The sequence below is a fragment of the Pocillopora verrucosa genome, chromosome 3 (genome assembly GCF_036669915.1).
Source record: "Pocillopora verrucosa isolate sample1 chromosome 3, ASM3666991v2, whole genome shotgun sequence".
Taxonomy (NCBI): Eukaryota; Metazoa; Cnidaria; class Anthozoa; order Scleractinia; family Pocilloporidae; genus Pocillopora; species Pocillopora verrucosa.
This window is the reverse complement of record NC_089314.1, coordinates 2,587,676-2,607,119: the sequence shown is the minus strand read 5'-3', so window position 1 is coordinate 2,607,119 and position 19,444 is coordinate 2,587,676. Positions and strand designations below refer to the sequence as shown.

The 19,444-nt window shown below is 38.6% G+C and overlaps 3 protein-coding genes across 3 annotated transcripts; all 3 read right to left on the bottom strand.

Annotated features, from left to right (window-relative positions):
- Positions 1-289: 289 nt before the first annotated feature.
- Positions 290-1,285, bottom strand: LOC131780708 (kappa-type opioid receptor-like). The gene has a single exon (XM_059097314.2). It carries the CDS (start codon positions 1,283-1,285, stop codon positions 290-292), a length of 996 nt encoding a protein of 331 aa, XP_058953297.2.
- Positions 1,286-12,739: 11,454 nt separating this feature from the next.
- On the bottom strand, positions 12,740-14,139 carry LOC131780706 (galanin receptor type 1-like). The gene has a single exon (XM_059097312.2). The coding sequence runs from the start codon at positions 14,137-14,139 to the stop codon at positions 13,246-13,248; it is 894 nt and encodes a 297-aa protein (XP_058953295.2). The 3' UTR covers positions 12,740-13,245.
- A 1,903-nt stretch (positions 14,140-16,042) lies between these two features.
- LOC136279908 (histamine H2 receptor-like) lies at positions 16,043-18,671 on the bottom strand. The gene is made up of 2 exons (XM_066164359.1): positions 18,573-18,671; positions 16,043-17,043 (listed from the first exon to the last, which is right to left on the bottom strand). Exon 2 carries the CDS (start codon positions 17,036-17,038, stop codon positions 16,043-16,045), a length of 996 nt encoding a protein of 331 aa, XP_066020456.1. The 5' UTR covers positions 17,039-17,043; positions 18,573-18,671.
- Positions 18,672-19,444: the final 773 nt, after the last annotated feature.

Sequence of the window (19,444 nt, the reverse complement as noted above, 5' to 3'; positions counted from 1 at the left end):
TCCTAGCCATTTATGGCTAATTTTCGATTACGTCGAGACCATTAGAAGATTAAACAATAGGTTTCACGCAAGGAGAAGAGTTTTTCGGTACATTTTATAACATGTTTCGTGGTAATTTGAACGAAAATTTTCACTTCCCTCGTATCAACATTATCTTAATCAATTGACGATAACACTACGGCGAAAAGGTGGTTATCCTAAGGAAAAAGGGGAAAAAAGAATTGAACTCAAACTCAAGCTTATTTACAGTACAAATAAAAAATCAATGGTCTTGCCGTCTGTTTAAGTATTACACATTCGCTTCGTCCTCCACCTCTCCGATCGCTTCGTTGACATTAGCCGCGACAACTTCGTTTGATGTGTGACCACAGCACAGAAGTTTGCGAAATTCGGTTTGGAACCCACAATTTGTGAAAGCGTAAATAAAAGGATTTATTGTAGCGCTCAGAAAAAGGAAAAACGTGACGAGAATTGCTGCTCTTCTAGGACAGGTTTCTGGAGAGAAACGCTTCCAAAGGATGAATGCCCATATTGGTATCCAGCAACACAAAAATCCAGCGGCCACGTACAACAAGACTCGAGTAGCGTGTATCTCCTTCAATGAACTTCTTCCTCCACAATTAGTCCTGTCACGGAGAGATGGAGCTGTGTTCAATTGATGTTGATGGGTAGTGGATAATACCTTGTAGTAGCTGAATATACCACTGCATAGCGGTACAACGAAAAACAATCCGAATGTTATGCAAAAATGAACGACTCGAACCCTCTGATTTGCGAAACCAAGGGCGCACACGTCAAAGCCAGGTACGAATTCAAAACTGAGAAAATTTGTCGTTCGACCAGTCAAAAGGTAAAGCACAAGAAAATTCCAAAAGCAAAACAACCAAATTTTGGATCTGAGGGGTGAAAAATATTTCTTATGTTTCGCCGTCTTCACAATTTTCACATAGCGGTTGATTGCTGTCAAACCAAGGGTTGCTGGGGTCGCGTATGTGGTGAAAACATCAACAAAGCCTTGAATTTCGCATACGACGTCGCCAAAGTCCCATCTTCCAATAACAAGCGTTGAAGAAGCTAAAGGCATTTCAATTGTTGCGCACAGCAAATCGCTGACTGCTAAAGCAATGATGTACAGGTTGGTGGTCGATCGTAACTTTGGGTTTCTGTATGCTGCTATACAAACCAGACTGTTTCCAATGATGCTTGTGATGTTAAGTGTAAGGCAGATGCCTGCCTCAGTTATAACAGCAGGTAAGCTTCGATTTGGTAGCTTCAGGTCTGACATCTTGTCTAGCAAAATAACGAATAAAAAAAATTAATAAAGAACCAGAGAAATAGAGAAGGATAACCGAATAAATTTCTAAAAAAGTTAACAAAATAGAAAGGGAAAATAGAAAAGTCCCTTATTCGCTCCAAGCGTTTGTGGTATAACAAATTCTTTCTATTCGTTTATCCATTTATTTACTTGTTATTTCTTTATTTATATCGTCCAAGAGAATATCAACAGTTGATATTCTCTTGTATCGTCATATATCTTAATTCATTTTTGGCCTTCTATTTTATTTACGCGACTTGATCGACATCTACACGACCCAACGGACTGGAAATTAGGAAAAGGGTCGGAGTGCCTCTATCATTGAATCAGAATTGCAATATCATTTTATCCAGTGTATTTCGGCTTGATAAAAAAGGTTTAATGAACATATACAGTTGGAGTGAAGCGTTAAAATCACATTGCGTCAACAGCATTTATTTATCACATTTTACGTCTTTAGAATTTCAGGAAATAGGAATATGCTTTGCTTCGTCCTAGCGACGCCTGTCATAAAATTTCCATATTACGGAAGGGAAAGACAGATTGCAGTTTTGCATGTGTTTCCAGATCGATCACATGAGGTCTTTATAAACCGCTGTCTATACCATTCTGATTTGTTTCCTTTTCAGTATTTTTCACGTATTTTCTTTATTTCTGTAATCATTGGATTCTTTCTAAATCTCCTTCAGATACAAAAAATCCATGCCTCTAAAGATATGCTGTAAATTTTCCTCATGTCAAACAAAGGATGCTAACAATATATTCGGATGGAATGCATGATTGATTACTAGTGTTGGAAATATTGTAAAGAGCTCGCACATCAAACATGTTACTTTGTCTTTTTTGTTTCCAATTTCATTGCTTGTCTTATTATCCTTAATATCTTTATTATTATAATCATGATTATTATTATAGTTGTCGATATTATTATTATATTTATCATTCTTGTAATCACGTTTACATATCATCATTACAGTCATAGTTCAGAACTGGTCAGCAGAAAAGTTCCAATACTTTGTTTTTCCACTTTACTTAGATCTGCATATCAGATATCGGCGCCAATTTATTACGCATTTTTCTTCTGCTAATTAGTCTTTCCGGCCTGCTGCGGATGATGTTGAGCAATACATTATTAGGCTTCCTTCAAGTCTACGTTGCTTAAGTAAGCCTTATTTTTTTATTTTCATATTTGAACGCTTTCGGTACTAGTGCGTTTCTTTTACTTTAGTTTTTGATTTGTTGATATTTGATTTTTAAACAGGAAGCTCTCTCACCCGTAGGTGATCTACAGAGAGGTCCTAATCCAAAATAACATTAAATTGTTAAAAGTAAATAAAAATTGCAGATATTAAAAAAGTACAAAAGTAAGCTATAGATTAAAAGATTTTAAACAATTATTCCTAAACTGACATAAAGTGCCAGAGTTCTTCAAGTCACTGTCCAAGGTATTCCAATCTTTAAAGGCATGATAACAGGTTCTTTGTTTACCCCAGCTCCGTTTAACTGATGAAAGTCTAAGATGATCTTTGCAACGAGTGTTGTATCTATGTACATCGCTGTTTCTAGATAATTCCAATTTGTGAGATGTAATTCCATTCACGCATTTATAAACATACAAGCAGCGATGGAACTGCCTATGTTGTTTTAAATTTAACCAGCCGAGCTGATTGAGAGCATCGGTTGCAGAAGAGTACAATGGTTTATCTAGAACAAGTTTTGCCGCCTTATTTTGCAACACCTGCAGATTGTTCATAAAGACAGCGTTATCCTTATCACCCCATACCATATCAGCATAATCAAGGATGGGAAGGAGAAGGCTTTAGAAGGCGTGCGTTATACGGCAACGAATGCTTGATTCTACGCAGAAGAGCTAATCTCTGGTTCACTGACTTTAGATATCGCATGTTCCACGTGTTCGGTCCACGTAAAGTTGGGGGATAATACAACCCCTAAATACTTAAAGCTTCTTACACTATCGAGTCGATTACCAAGAACGAAAACCGAGAGACTGTTTAACTTGCGAAGCTAGGAATCACTACCAATAAGCATAGCTTTGGTCTTATCAACATTAAGAGTAAGTTTGTTATCATTTAACCAACCAGCAATAGCATGCAAGTCGGCATTTAGGGCGCACTCCAGACCAGCTGGGTTTGAGTCATAGCAATAAAGCACTGCGTCATCAGCATATAGGGCTACCTCCGAATGCTTGATGACGGTGGGCAAATCATTTATATAGATAAGAAATAACAAAGGGCCCAAAATGCTGCCCTGAGGCACGCCATGCGTAACAGGTAACAAATCAGACAATTCCGGACCGCAAGATGTACATTGCATTCGTCCATTAAGATAAGACTAAATCCATTTAGCCGAGTCAGATGTCACCCCAAAAGATGACAACTTTCGTTGCGTGATTGTGTGGTCGACCGTATCAAAGGCCTTACATAGGTCCAAGAATACGGCTCCACACAGTTTACCCCTTTCCATATTAAATAAAATTTCATCGGCAAAACTAGAAACAGCGATAACTGTTGAATGTTTAGGCCGAAATCCGAATTGATTTTCATTGTGTAGGTTATGTTGATTAAGGTATTGATAAAATTGATAATGCACAGCCCTCTCTAAGATTTTACTAAGAGTTGGTAAAATAGAAATAGGGCGATAATCAGACGGGCCAGTACGGTTCCCGGCTTTGAAAAGTGCTGTGACTTCAGTGCATTTTCAGATGTTAGGAAACTCGTTGGTTGTAATTGACAGATTTAATAATTTCGTAATTGATGGAGTTATAGTTTGAGAAGCACATTTCAGTAAACGGGCACTGATTCTGTCTAACCCGATGGCCTTATTGCGCTTAAGGGCACAAATCTGTTGTAAAATAAAGGAATGGCTTACGAACAGAAGCAAAGTAATCATTCAGGGCTGTAGCAATGGATTTGGGGTCGTTATATTATACTCCACTTGCAATTATGTACTGCGGGATGGATGAGCTAACGTTGCGTGAGGAAGCTTCATTCACTGCTTTCCAAACCATGCTGGAATCGCCTTTACTTTCTTCAATTAGGTTGTAAAGTAATTTGACTTCGAGGACTTAATTTCTTAATTTCTATACATTCACCAGTGGTATGTAGAGTTTGATTTCTGTGCTTTCCGAAGATGATAATTGCGATCGCGCATCGCTTCAGCGATTTTATTATTCATCCAAGGAGCTGTCGCGCCCTTTACTAGGCGCCTTTTAAGCGGTGCATGAGAATCCGCAACTTCGGTAAATAATTTGTTGCAAGTCAAGACTGCGTCGTTGACATTGCTCTCATCGTCGACAATGTGCCATGGAACATTTTTTAAGTCCTGGATGAAGGCATTTTCGTCAAATCCTTTGAATGACCGATATTCTATTGTCCTCGGTGTGGCCTTTGGGACACCAGCTGTTAGCACACAATAAATTAGTGAATGATCGCTTATTGATAGGGACACAACGTCGCTATCAACTATTCGGTGTTGATTATTAACCAGGATCACATCAACTAACGATTTAGACTGTTCGTTTAGATTTGTTCGTTGTTCGACTGTTCGTTTTTAGATTTGTTCTCCTTCCTCTGCTACTTTTTACAATTTGTTTAAAAATATGACTTTTTTCATTCTTCCCTCTCTATTCCATTAATTGAAAGTTATTGATAAAATGGAAATGGAAAGAAAAATTGTCCGTTCTTGCTTTTCAATTGAAGCACGTCTTGATAAGTGCACGTGGGCGTAGAAAAAGTTTACAAAAGCTCATAACAAGAAAAACATATCAAACGAATTTGGCCCAAAACGGTTGTCATAAAAGCAAGAGTCAAAACTTGACATTCTCTACCTGAATATTTTTTTTTTGTCATCTGTAATTTATTCTTGTCACGGAAGACGTTGATCTGCAAATATTATTTCTTTAAAGCCGGCAATAGATCAAAGACTTCCTTCTCTTTCTTGTCGCTTGAGTAAGGTTTTAAACCATCCAAACCCTTTTATTTTCCTCAAAGAGTCGGGAATTGAATATAAATATGTGGAAAGATCAATAAACAGTCCATGCATGCTCTCCGGCTAAATCTTGTTACCACTGAATTCTCCTAACACGTCTCTATCGGTGCATGCGGGAGTTTGAAAACATTTGTTCGAAAAATATTTTTCGAATAAATGACAAACTTACATCGAGAGGTAAATGGTATTATCAGCTGAGTTGACAACGTAAATTGGCCACCGTTAGGAGTCTCAAAGCTGACGTTTCGAGCGTTAGCCCTTCGTCAGAGCGAATGGCAAAACTCTTAACGGTGGTCAATATACGTTTTCAACTCAGTTGAAAATAAAATTTACCTCGTTATACTCTCCCACCGACGCAGCACCACAGTTTCTTTAGAAACCTACGCCCTTTTTACATCGAAAGGGTTATAAATACATCCATAGAAACAATGAAAAAAGAAGGTGCTCCTTAAATGATCGATGCATAGTTTAGAGCAATTTTTCGCATAAAAAAAATCTTAAAAGCCTACTTTATCCCAATGGCATTCCTCAAACGGGTCCACGGTGGTCAATTTACGTTTTAACTCAGTTGAAAATAAAATTTACCCCACTTTACTTTCCCACCGACGCAGCACCACAGTTTCTTCAGAAACCTACTCCCTTTTTTCATCGAAAGGGTTATAAATGAGGGCTTCTGGTCCTAGCATTATAGACGGAATAGCCGCAATACAAAATTTCTTATCCAAAATGTTTTATCTTACATCCATAGAACTAATGAAAAAAGAGGGCGCTCCTTATCATTTGCCCTAAATGATCGATGCAAAGTTTAGAGCAATTTTTCACATAAAAAAATCTTCAAAGCCTACCTTATCTCAATGGACTTCCTCAAACGGGTCCACGAGTTCCTTGAAGTTTTCCGGTGAGAACACTCAGTATGGAATAAGGCGTTTGCATTGGAAAATGGCATTGTGTAAGTTGTGCACAGCTGTTCAACAAGGAGAGGTAGAACGTGAGCTGACTGATAATTTAATTAATATAGAAATTGAAGCTTTTGTTTATTTTTACCTCTCTGATCTCATGACATGTGACAAGAATGGACGTAATAAGTCTGAATTACGCGACGACCTGCTAAAGGATGACTTTTGCCTGTGGCTAGGGAGCATACCTTCCGATCGGTTAGACAATAAAGTCATTTGACATTTGTTTGACCCATTCAATAAGATGACAGATAGATTACACTGGGTGATTTCCTGCAGTTTTCCATAGAATAGAGCAATAAAGAAACTTCTCGTTCCTCTTTCCCCACTCCCCGTTCCCCGTTCCCCATTCTAGTTTTCCATTCTACATTTCTCATGACTTACGACAACCACAGAAGTAAACGAACTGGAAAGCAGAACGTGCCAAGAGGCGGAACACAACAACCGCTGGAATGAGGGGAAAAATATTATCTTCTAGCGCTATGTAGACGTGCAGGGTTGCGAAACCCTTCGCTATCTCGTCCATAGTAATCGTATTTTAAGAAGCTCATTAATCAGCCAAACAACTTCGAAGCAAATCAAAATGAGCAAGGCCGGTTGATTTTTTGACAAAAAAACATCATTTTTATCAATGATCACATGTTTATCCATCCCTGTACAAGCCTACATGTGTATAACCTCAAACCTTCGTAACACAGCTTTTTCACAAGATACAAATGGATCACGAGGGTCACGTTTCGCGTGATCTGTAAGTTATAAAGTACCAATGTACCAAAACAACTTCGTGTTCGCTTTCTCTTTCCCTAAGATTAAGGAAAAGAAAGTCAGACAAACAATGGGCAAACTTCGCCCTCTTCTATTGGACGTAGGACTTCATTGCTGAACACTTGTAGTTTTATCAAACTCCCACGCTCGGCATTCGCATCACCACGCGCGAGAAAATAGAGCTTAATTCATATTCATTCATTGACTTTTATTAATCTTTTAACTTATTCATTTATTTCCAAAACTCGTCTACCTGTTTGCTTTATTTATTTATTATTTTTTTTAATTTCATACAAGTATAAGTGATAGTTATCCCCGTTTTAGGTATTTATGTCGTAAGTGTTAGTCTCAATTAAATATTCTGACTAATTTAAATAAGTGAATATTTAAGAGATAATTAGCGGCTAACCGAACCAGCTTAGTTGTTAATCCTTGGCTTCCTTAAACACGAGAATGAAGGAAATGATCACCAACTCAACAACCCTTGAATTTAACCAAATTCTTCTTTTCAGTACCATTGGAAATATAACGAAAACAGTAAAGAGAAGATGCATATCGATCTAAAGAGAAAATATAGTAGACAAATGAGGAAATAAAGGAAATGCGAAAGAGAACCAATGTAAGGAACCGGTCATTAACATTCAAAATTCAATAGCTTCCTCCCCCCCCCCCCCTCGAGCCCTTTTGACTCTCTCGGTGACGAATGATACCCACCCAGTTCCCCCTGTAAACCATATGATTCCCCAAAAAATCTATCCCCTTCCCCCTCAGGTGACAAATAATAACTGATCATACTCGTGATAACGAGTACAGTACAGCGTACATACAAAGAGTGTAGCGTTGCGTGAAATGGCTCAGCGTAATGTCGAATCGTACAGCTTACACACAAATAGTGGAACGTTAGGTCGAATAGCTTTGCAGAACATCAGACGCTCTATCTGAGCATTAAATTGCTTAGTATTACTTGAAATATTTCGATGTTGTGGCGAATCGTCGAGCTTGCTTGTTGCGTGACGTGAAGGCCATGCCATTCCTTTATTAGCTATGCTATCCTGCAGCTGATCCTTAGACCATCTTTGTATTTGCTGATCTATTTGACATCCTTGTATTTTTGGTGGTGACGGACGCCAAGGCTATCGCGCCGAAACCACCAAAAATACAAACCGCAAATGGAACAGCGATCTGCTGGGGGCATGACGTCATCGAATGTGAAGACTGCCGCGAAACCATCACATGGCGTAGGCACCGTATTGAATAGTCTTCACTTCGCTTTGCCGTAAAGCAGAGCCAATTCGGTCAGTTTCTCCTCTTTTTTCCCTGCCGATATTGCATTTATTCATTGTCGTTCGTGAAAGCATCAATTAAAATAGCAACGAGGCTGAATTCTACCACGGTTGCCAGCCTCCCGGTTTACCCGCGTTGGTGGGCCTGAATATGTTTATAGTTTACATTTTGAATTTTATGTGTGCCCTGGACGCCATGGTAAGAAAACTGATACCTTTGATCTGTTTTGACATTTTTCAATCAAACTGAGTGATATCGAAATGCTTTTAATTGGTGTGTGGACGACAAAACCAACTCGGAAAAAACGTTGCTTTGGCAAACACTAAATGTTTGATTGAAAATTATAAAATAATTCAAATAGTACGCGCGCTCTGATTGGCCATAAAACCATTTTACATGAGCGTATGTCATTAGTTATTTTATAAAAGAAACGTAACATGGTTTCCGTGTTTACATAGCCTGATGTAAACATTTTGGAGGTTGGGAGAATACTCGATAAGCTGGAAACCACTCCGCTTCGCGTGGTGGTTTCCTACGCTTATCTCGTGTTCTCCCAACCTCCCGCGTGTTTACATCAGGCTATGTCAACACGGAAACCATTTTACATTTCTTCAATGTCAAAACAGATCAAGGATATCAGTTTTACTTACCATGGCGTCCAAGGCACACACAAAATCCAACTTCTCACGTATTCCTGCAATGTTCAAAGAGCCTTTGCAGTTAAACTCTCATTGAAAAGTAAGTGCAAGTCAGAAGAGAAAAGAGAGCTCCGCAATCGACATTTAATGCACGTCTTAACGCTACTTAATACTATAAACATTCAGGCTCACCAACGCGTGCAAACTGTGGTAAACCGGGAAGCCTGGAGGCCGGCAAACCATGGTAGAATCCAATCTCGTTGCTATTTTAATTAACGCTTTTATGAACGACAACGAATAAATGCAATATCGGCGAGGGAAAAAAAGGAGAAACTCACTGAATTGGCTCTGCTTTACGGCAGAGCGAAGTGAAGACTCTTCAACACAGCGACTACACCATGTGAAGATTTCGCGACAGTCTTCACATTCGATGACGTCATGCCCCCCAGCAGATCACTGTTCCATTTGCGGTTTGTATTTTTGGTGGTTTTGGCGAGATAGCCAAAACTCGACATGGGCAACTGGACCGTTTATCATTTATCAGCTAAACTATTCCTGTTTAGGGTGTTCTGTTTCATGAAGGAAAACTAAACCGTCTATAATTTGGCCATGCCATTCCTTTATTAGCTATTCTATCCTGCAGCTGATCCTTAAACCAGCTTTGTACTTGCTGATCTATTTGACATCCTTGTATTTTTGGTGGTGACGGCCGCCCATAGTTCACATTACCGTTTTTCTTCTTCCCTAGCTTTCTTTGCCTACTTTTCCTTCTGCTTTTAATTCTCGAAGAACAAGAAGGACAATCGATATGTTTTTTTTTGTCCAACTTCGAAACAGATTTTCTCAGGAACCAAAAGAAACATAAAAAACGCCGATCACTTTTGTTAGCCTATTATCCTCTAAGTTATACGGTTTGGATGTCCGCGTCAACGCGGAGGCTGGCAATTCAAGTAAGCGGACACCTGAAGTTTTGTGTTCAAGGGCATACACATGCCAACTTATTAAAAAACTTTTTAAAACCTTTTTTCCTCAATGCCAGAATCTTTACTTTATGGTTATTATTTTCCATGCTTTAATTATTTTAAAGTAACACGCGTAAGACGATTTTGCCGTAAGGCACCCTACTTTGTCGACAGTAACCTTAGCCAAGAAATTAAGATACAGTCTCTCTGCAAGCGGTCCGGTGCATTTCGGTTCAAAAGATCGATCTCTTTCAAACTTTACCCATGAATCGGTCGTAGTCTAATTAATTTATGAGACACCTACTTAATGTCGGCGCCGTTGAAAATGGGCCTTTGAGTGCTTAAGCGATTTTCGCTCGGATGAAAATTACTTTGCAATATTTCGAAAAATCAAGGCGGTTTAGACTATATTTAGACAAGGACAGATTCATGGGTGAGGTTTAGAGGACATCGATTTTTTTTAAGCCGAAATGCACCAGACCCCTTTAAGTGGGACTGCGTTTTATTCTCCTCCATTAGTGCCTGTAAGCGTGAAATGAAAATTTACTTCGCTGTGACGATGTTTTAGCGAAGATCAATAACAAGCAAAACGTTTCAAATGAGTTCTACAAAGAAGTGTCATAACTGATATCCTTCCAGGCTAAAACTTTTTAGACAGAATTGTCACAAATCGGCATCCTATATTAAAAGCTCAATCTTTTTGTCACTCCTCCCTGAATCTAAGCTGAAGCTATAGAATCACTGGAAATGATGGTGTACGTCATCAATTGCTAGAATAATTTAAAGTTAAATTGAATCGATGAATAAAGTATTGTCATAGCCTACTTTATCTCAAGTAACTTTCCTATAGGAGTGTTCAGGTTCTTAATAACTTCCCAGAGATAACGCTCAGAATCGAACAAGGTGTTCGCATTCGGCATTCGACATTCGGTATTCAATTTCGATTTGTGAACTTTAATGGTTTGTGAACTTTAATGGCTTGACAATTTGACAGCTTCAGTCTTGTTCAACCGATTGATTTATTTAAACCATTCTAACAAAGATTCTGATTGGCTTACAGTAGCATTCTTTATGAGAATACAGATGCACGCTCACGCCACCTCTCCTCGTTTGGGATGTAACTTTGATTTGAATACGAATATGGATGCTTGCGGAAGATAAATGTTTTTTTTATTATTGTTCGCCTTGTTCCAAAATAGTAGCTAACCAAGGTAATCTGGTTCGAATAGCATGAAAATAGCATGAAAAATGGCTGCAGATGCCGTCTTCGAGAAAAAACATTGCGAGCGGTCCTTCATTTCGAACCGATGAAGATATTCCTTAAAGTCGTTCAAATGGGAGAGATCCTTCGTCTCGGTTAAAGAATGCTGAACTTAGTTATGGCTACAATGTCGGTGCGATTCGTGCAAAGGTTTGTCAACAAAGGCGTTAGGAACCTCTGTATGCGGTACGTACATTTCGCCAAAAGACTGGATCAAAATATTCCTTAGTGTGACCAAACTGCACGCTTCTTTGAGCTTTTTTTTTTTTTTTTGTCCAGGGTGAACGAGTACTCTAAGACAAATATTCCACACATTTCCTTGTCGACCCAGACAAGAACTTTATTCATACAAAGCGTAAACGTCGCCTCGTGTCCAGCACAGCTCCAACCTTGAGCTAGTTTTGACATATCCACTATGAGCAATTTACCTCTGGTAGACACTCAATTTGGGAAATGCCCTCTTAGCTCCTTTGGTTCATACCAGCCGACCCTTGCAGATTCAAATTTTTCATTCATAAACTTGCCAATAAGCAAACCCTTTTCGGCAGAATCTACCCTATCAAATTTCATAATGGGAATTCCTGACCACTTGACACTCTCTTTGTCAGAAATGTGTCCTGTAGAGAGCTAGCTTACAAAGGTAATGGCACTTCCTGGTTAGATACCAGGGAAACTGTTTAAGAGTGGTGTGGGTCATATATGAGCTATAAAGTTCACTATTTTTAGAAGGAGGCTCTCGCGCATCTGGCAAAGAACCTCAGTGCCGTCGGCAGGCATATGTTCATCAACTTTTTCCCTTGAGGACCCAGAGGACCCAATGGAAAGGTTGTAAATTTCAAAAACATAAAATTTATCCACGAAATGGTGATGCAGCTTAGGGGAGTCTGCCTTTATTTAATAAATTGCTGCAATGCTCATCCCTAAACCCTTACCTCTGAGTCAGCCTACAGAGAGTTTTTAAAAATTCCTACTTTGAAATGGGAAGTTAGGGGAATCTTAACCAGCTCTCTTATTTTCCGTTAAATCATCTGATTTTGAATGCTAGTGGATAAAATTATCTCCTTCACTTCCACAGTTTAAACATTCATAGATACAATCGAACACTGCTGGGTTAGGAAATCCTGTATAGAAAATAAAATCCATCGTTTTGCGGTGACTCAATTCCGCTACTCTTGATTTCAAGCTCTCATTTTCGGCAGTTTTGTGACGAATTTCCTCCATAAGGTGTTATTTGCCGCTCTAAGTTCAAAAAGAAACTCTGTAAATTTTCTGAATTATCGACAATGTTTCTTTATAGTTTTAAGTTTAAAAGTGCTTTTATTATGATAGAAAAAATCTTACAAAAGCCATTACGTCAAATCTAGAGGTAATTTTGTTGACATCAATTTCAGGAAGTCGATTAATGGTAATCATGCAGATGCACAAAAGTGATATTATTCAAAAAATTGCCTCCAAAAGATCCTTTTCCAAACTATATAAGAGACATCTATAACAATGCATGATCAGCTTATTTGAACCAAAAACCAGACACTATAAAAGTTTATTGCGCCGTCATTACGTTCAGACATCGATCGATATCGATGTTTTTGTGGTGTTTCGTGCATTTGCTCGTTTTCATGCAGAGTTCGCACTGCCATTTTTAAAGAATCCTCTACAAAGCGTTGGAACAGGTTGCAACAAGAGTTTTCCCGTTATTCAGGGTCCCCTTTCATAGAGAAGCAATGAGTACTCGTTCGCCAAAAATTTGCCCGCACTGAGGCCTTCCCCGAAGAACTTGATGGAGGAGTAAACCTATGTAATTTTTGCGCGATTGACGAGCTCAAACTGAGGCTTTGTAGAAGAGTGGAAGCGAAGGACGCGTTCCCAGGCAAGACCTGATGTTTCTCTTCTCAGATACATTTTAACATGTTAAAGCCCCCGATGAGATGCTAGACTCTAAGAAAAGAGACTAAGCCCCTCTTCAATTTATAACCTATCCCAGCACTAAACCTCACATAAATCCCACCCCCATACTAAAAGCAGATAAGTTTACCTAACAATCGAGACAATGATGGATTTACAGTGCAATTTCCTGATTAGGGTTCCCTGGTGAACATTTGGAACTCGTTAGTCTTCTCAGGGACACAACAGACTCTGACCTAGCTGGCGTTGGCGCCCGATCGTCGAACCTTTGATGGCAGCGGAGCATCCGCCAAAGAGTTTTCCTAAATCCTGGGATTCTAAACGGATAAATTATCACGTTCACGAGAGAATTGCTAAATTGTAAGACCCTAACGAGTAGGAATGTAAATGTCGAGTACGAAAAATTTCCTATAACGCCAAAGTATAACACTATATTAAGAATTTGAAATGGAAGCCAAGTCAAAATCGAAGCTCCCGTTATCAAAAATAAAGTCTTTGCTAACCTTGCCTCTCTTGACTGATTCTGATTACCCATCGCTGATCTCTGTTTCTTCCAAATAACATAATATGCAAGACACATAACTATAAGAGGCGCGGCAGGACAAAAAATAAGAAGGCCCCATACATTGATAAGAGTAAAAACTAAAACAGTGATCATTGCTGACATGATCCACGGTGTGGCAATAGCACAGATGTAAGCACGCAGTTTCAAAGTTCTGTGACGATAGGGCCAAGCGACGGCAAACATCCTCTCCACGGAAATGACGCCAAGAGTGTAGATGGAAGCTAACGCTGTGAAAACGTCAACACGGCGGAATACCATGCTTACAGTTACCGAAGATGCTTCATATGCTGCTATAAAAAGAGGGATGGACAACAATCCCACAAGTAAATCAGCAACAGACAAGCTGATAAGAAGAAAAGAAGTTCGTTTGCGTTGTTTCTGCTTCAGGAATATCCAGATGGTTAGAGTATTTCCAAAGACGATCAGTATCGCCAACAATCCAAAACACAGGAGCCAGAACATGTTCCATGAGCTCAAATCCATTTCAGCAAACTGTTTTTTCCTCCCACGATGCAACAAGAATACCCTTTTTGTAGCAAAATAAGAATATACCAAATGATTTAACGATAAATTTTTCTACGAGACAAGTAAAACAGCAATATTTCATTTTCTTGTTGTAATGATATCGTTATAGGTTTCTTAAGATATCAATAAACCATGTTTTGTTCAGTTTGATTTCAAATCAGAAGAAAAGAGGATGACCTCTGGGGCTGCCTCAATATTTGAATTTTATTCTTTCGCTGTGTCGGACTTACGAAATATGGTCAAATGATGGCAAGAAACTTTTTGCTATGAGTAGTCCCTCCTTTTCTACGAAGCCCGTCGCGCAAGTAAAAAGAGGTCGCACCCAGAGCTCCCCGCGGCATGCTGAAATTAATTTTTTCCCACTTTTTTTTTTTACCCGAGAAGGAGAAACTGATTCTAGTCTAATAAAATCCAGAAACTTCTTCATCCGTAATCCTTTACCATGAAAGAAAGAAAGAAAGAAAGAAAATACGCTTAAGATTATATATGCGAAAGTTAAAATCGCGAAATTACTGTGAATTTCTTTCATACAAGAGATTATAAACAGTTTATAATCTGTTTCACACATATATATTATATATATACATAAATATATAGGAAGTCTGTGTATTGATTTTTCCGTTTTACAGTGCTCGATACGTAAAAGTAGAGCGTGATATTTGTTGCGATAGGGGAAAAAACAGAGAGACTATACTTTCATCAAGCCTGTTTTGTGGTTGCTCACTCATCAGGGGATTTTATTGTTAAAAATTTTCGTACTGTCGTTTATATACTTTATAAATTTGCATAAAGATAATACTTTAATTGTTACATATACATATATATATATATATATATATATATATATACACACATACATGTATAGATATATATACAGTTCAAAATGACTAAAATGAAACACGCATGATTCCCTGTAACTCTGAGTTTCGTGCTTACGCACTCGTGATCTGTCTGACGAGTGCGTAAATTGAATCTGACGTAAATTAAATCTGACGAGTGCGTAGAGAAAAAGCAAAGTAATACGATAAATTATAAAATAGGAAGAAGTTGAAAGAAACGAGCGAGAGAACAGCATTCAGCTAAGGTGGCGTAAGCTTCAATGAATAACAGTGACATAGCAATCGTTTGATTTTGCATATCAGTGTAGACATATCAGTGTAGCTTATTTTTAGGAACGTAGCTTTTGTCATTTTTGCACTTTACACGAGACTTGGAATCGATTGCTTCAATCACCATAGTTATTATCCTACCTAAGGGCATATACTTTCAGGTTTCCTTTTGCTCATACAAACGCATCGAAAACTAAAATTTTGAATTGGTAACGTATATTGGCCACCGTAAAAAGTTTCTAAAGCTGATGTTTTTGTTCGTTGTAATACCAACGAAGGAGCTTGGTAAATAAATAATTGTCTCAACGTACCTCACTTTCAAGAACTTTCCTAAATAGATCCTCAGTTTCGCTTAAAAGCTCCGGCGATATCGCTCATAGTGTAGCAAGGCGTTTGCATCACGAAGCTGTAGGCGTCACATTATCTCGCTATATTTGTATTTTTATTTTACCTCTCAAGGATCGCTGTCATCCCACACATTAGGGCACTATATTGCTTTTTATTTTTTCCTTTATCATTTAGGCACACACGCGTCGAAAACTAAAGTTTTCCAACGATCAGCTTTAATGTTCGTGATAATTTGAACGAAAACTTTCACTTCCCCCGAGTCAACATTATCTTAATCAATTTACGATAAAACTATGGCGAAAAGGTGGTTATCCTTAGGAAAAAGGGAAAAAAGAATTGAACTCAAACTGAAGCTTATTTAAAATACAAATGAAAAATCAATGGTCTTGCCGTCTGTTTAAGTATTACACATTCGCTTCGTCCTCCACCTCTCCGATCGCTTCGTTGACATTAGCCGCGACAACTTCTTTTGATGTGTGACCACAGCACAGAAGTTTGCGAAATTCGGTTTGGAACCCACAATTTGTGAAAGCGTAAATAAAAGGATTTATTGTAGCGCTCAGAAAAAGGAAAAACGTGACGAGAATTGCTGCTCTTCTAGGACAGGTTTCTGGAGAGAAACGCTTCCAAAGGATGAATGCCCACATTGGTATCCAGCAACACAAAAATCCAGCGGCCACGTACAACAAGACTCGAGTAGCGTGTATCTCCTTCAATGAACTTCTTCCTCCACAATTAGTCCTGTCACCGAGCGATGAAGCCATGTTCAATTGATGTTGATGGGTAGTGGATAATACCTTGTAGTAGCTGAATATACCACTGCATAGCGGTACTATGAAAAACAATGCGAATGTTATGCAAAAATGAACGACTCGAACACTCTGATTTGCAAAACCAAGGGCGCACACGTCAAAGCCAGGTACGAATTCAAAACTGAGAAAATTTGTCGTTCGACCAGTCAAAAGGTAAAGCACAAGAAAAGTCCAAACGCAAAATAACCAAATTTTTGATCTGAGGGGCGAAAAATATTTCTTATGTTTCGCCGTCTTCACAATTTTCACATAGCGGTTGACTGCTGTCAAACCAAGGGTTGCTGGGGTCGCGTATGTGGTGAAAACATCAACAAAGCCTTGAATTTCGCATACGACGTCGCCAAAGTTCCATCTACCAATAACAAGCGTTGAAGAAGCCAAAGGCATTTCAATTGTTGCGCACAACAAATCGCTGACTGCTAAAGCAATGATATACAGGTTGGTGGTTGATCGCAGGTTTGGGTTTCTGTATGCTGCAATGCAAACCAGACCGTTTCCAATGATGCTTGTGATGTTCAGTGTAAGGTAGATGCCTGCCTCAGTTATAACAGCAGCTAAGCTTCGATTTGGTAGCTTCAGGTCTGACATCTTGTCTAGCAAAATAACGAATAAAAAAATTTAATAACGAACCAGAGAAATAGAGAAAATATCATTTTATCCAGTGTATTTCGGCTTGATAAAAAAGGTTTAATGAACATATACAGTTGGAGTGAAGCGTTAAAATCACATTGCGTCAACAGCATTTATTTATCACGATTTACGTCTTTAGAATTTCAGGGAATAGGAATATGCATTGTTTCGTCCTAGCGACGCCTGTCATAAAATTTCCATATTCAGTGTAAGGCAGATGCCTGCCTCAGTTATAACAGCAGCTAAGCTTCGATTTGGTAGCTTCAGGTCTGACATCTTTTCCAGCAAAATAACGAATAAAAAAATTTAATAAAGAACCAGAGAAATAGAGAAGGAAAACCGAATAAATTTCTAAAAAAGTTAACAAAATAGAAAGGGAAAATAGAAAAGTCCGTTACTCGCTCCAAGCGTTTGTGGTATAACAAATTCTTTCTATTCGTTTATCCATTTATTTACTCATTATTTCTTTATTTATATCGTCCAAGAGAATATCAACAGTAGATATTCTCTTGTATCGTCATATATCTTCATTCATTTTTGGCCTTCTATTTTATTTACTCGACCTGACCGACATTTACACGACCCAACGGACTGTAAATTAGGAAAAAGGGTCAGAGTGCCTCTATCGTTGAATCAGAATTGCAATATCATTTTATCCAGTGTATTTCGGCTTGATAAAAAAACCAATTTGGCGCAAAACGGTTATCATAAAAGCAAAAGTCACAACTTGACATTCTCTACCTGAATATTTTTTTTTCATCTGTAATTTATTCCTGTCACGGAAGACGTTGATCTGCAAATATTATTTCTTTAAAGCCGGCAATATATCAAAGACTTCCTTCTCTTTCTTGTCGCTTGAGTAAGGTTTTAAACCATCCAAACCCTTTTATTTTCCTCAAAGATTCGGGAATGGAATATAAATATGTGGAAAGATCAATAAACAGTCCATGCATGCTCTCCGGCTAAATCTTGTTACCACTGAATTCTCGTGACACGTCTCTATCGGTGCATGCGGGAGTTTGAAAACATTTATTCGAAAAATATTTTTCGAATAAATGGCAAACTTACATCGAGAGGTAAATGGTATTATCAGCTGAGTTTACAACGTAAATTGGCCACCGTTAGGAGTCTCAAAGCTGACGTTTCGAGCGTTAGCCCTTCGTCAGAGCGAATGGCAAAACTCTTAACGGTGGCCAATATACGTTTTCAACTCAGTTGAAAATAAAATTTACCTCGTTATACTCTCCCACCGACGTAGCACCACAGTTTCTTTAGAAACCTACGCCCTTTTTACATCGAAAGGGTTATAAATGAGGGCTTCTGGTCCTAGCATTATGGACGGAATAGCCGCAATACAAAATTTCTTATCCAAAATGTTTTATCTTACATCCATAGAACTAATGGAAAAAGAAGACGCTCCTTATCATTTGCCCTAAATGATCGATGCAAAGTTTAGAGCAATTTTTCACATAAAAAAATCTTCAAAGCCTACCTTATCTCAATGGACTTCCTCAAACGGGTCCACGGGTTCCTTGAAGTTTTCCGGGGAGAACACTCAGAATGGAATAAGGCGTTTGCATTGGAAAATGGCATTATGTAAGTTGTGCACAGCTGTTCAACAAGGAGAGGTAGAACGTGAGCTGACTGATAATTTTTCCTTTCATGTATAGAAATTGAAGCTTTCGTTTATTTTTACCTCTCTGATCTCATGACATGTGACAAGAATGGACGTAGTAAGTCTGAATTACGCGACGACCTGCCAAAGGATGACTTTTGCCTGTGGCTAGGGAACATACCTTCCGATCGGTTAGACAATAAAGTCGTTTAACATTTGTTTGACCAATTCAATAAGGTGACAGGTAGATTACACTGGGTGATTTCCTGCAGTTTTCCATAGAAAGGAGCAATAAAGAAACTCCCCGTTCCTCTTTCCCCGCTCCCCGTTCTCCGTTCCCTGTTCCCCGTTCCTCGTTCTCATTTCTATTCTACATTACTCATGACTTACGACAAGCAAAGAAGTAAACGAACTGGAAAGCAGAACGTGCCAAGCGGTGGAACACAACAACCGCTGGAATGAGGGAAAAAATATTATCTTCTTGCACTATGTAGACGTGCAGGGTTGCGAAACCCTTCGCTATCTCGTTCATGGTAATGGTATTTTAAGAAACTCATTAATCAGTCAAACAACTTCGAAGCAAATCAAAATGAGCAAGGCTGGTTGATTTTTTGACAAAAAAACATGGTTTTTATCAATGATCACATGTTCATCCATTCCTGTACAAGCCCACATGTGTATAACCTTAAACCTTCGTTTAAGTCGATCACGAAGGTCACGTTTCGCGTGATCTGTAAGTTATAAAGTAA

Coding starts and splice junctions, on each gene's coding strand:
- LOC131780708 (XM_059097314.2), bottom strand. CDS start 1,285: ATGTCAGACCTGAAGCTACCAAATCGAAGCTTACCTGCTGTTATAACT.
- LOC131780706 (XM_059097312.2), bottom strand. CDS start 14,139: ATGGATTTGAGCTCATGGAACATGTTCTGGCTCCTGTGTTTTGGATTG.
- LOC136279908 (XM_066164359.1), bottom strand. CDS start 17,038: ATGTCAGACCTGAAGCTACCAAATCGAAGCTTAGCTGCTGTTATAACT.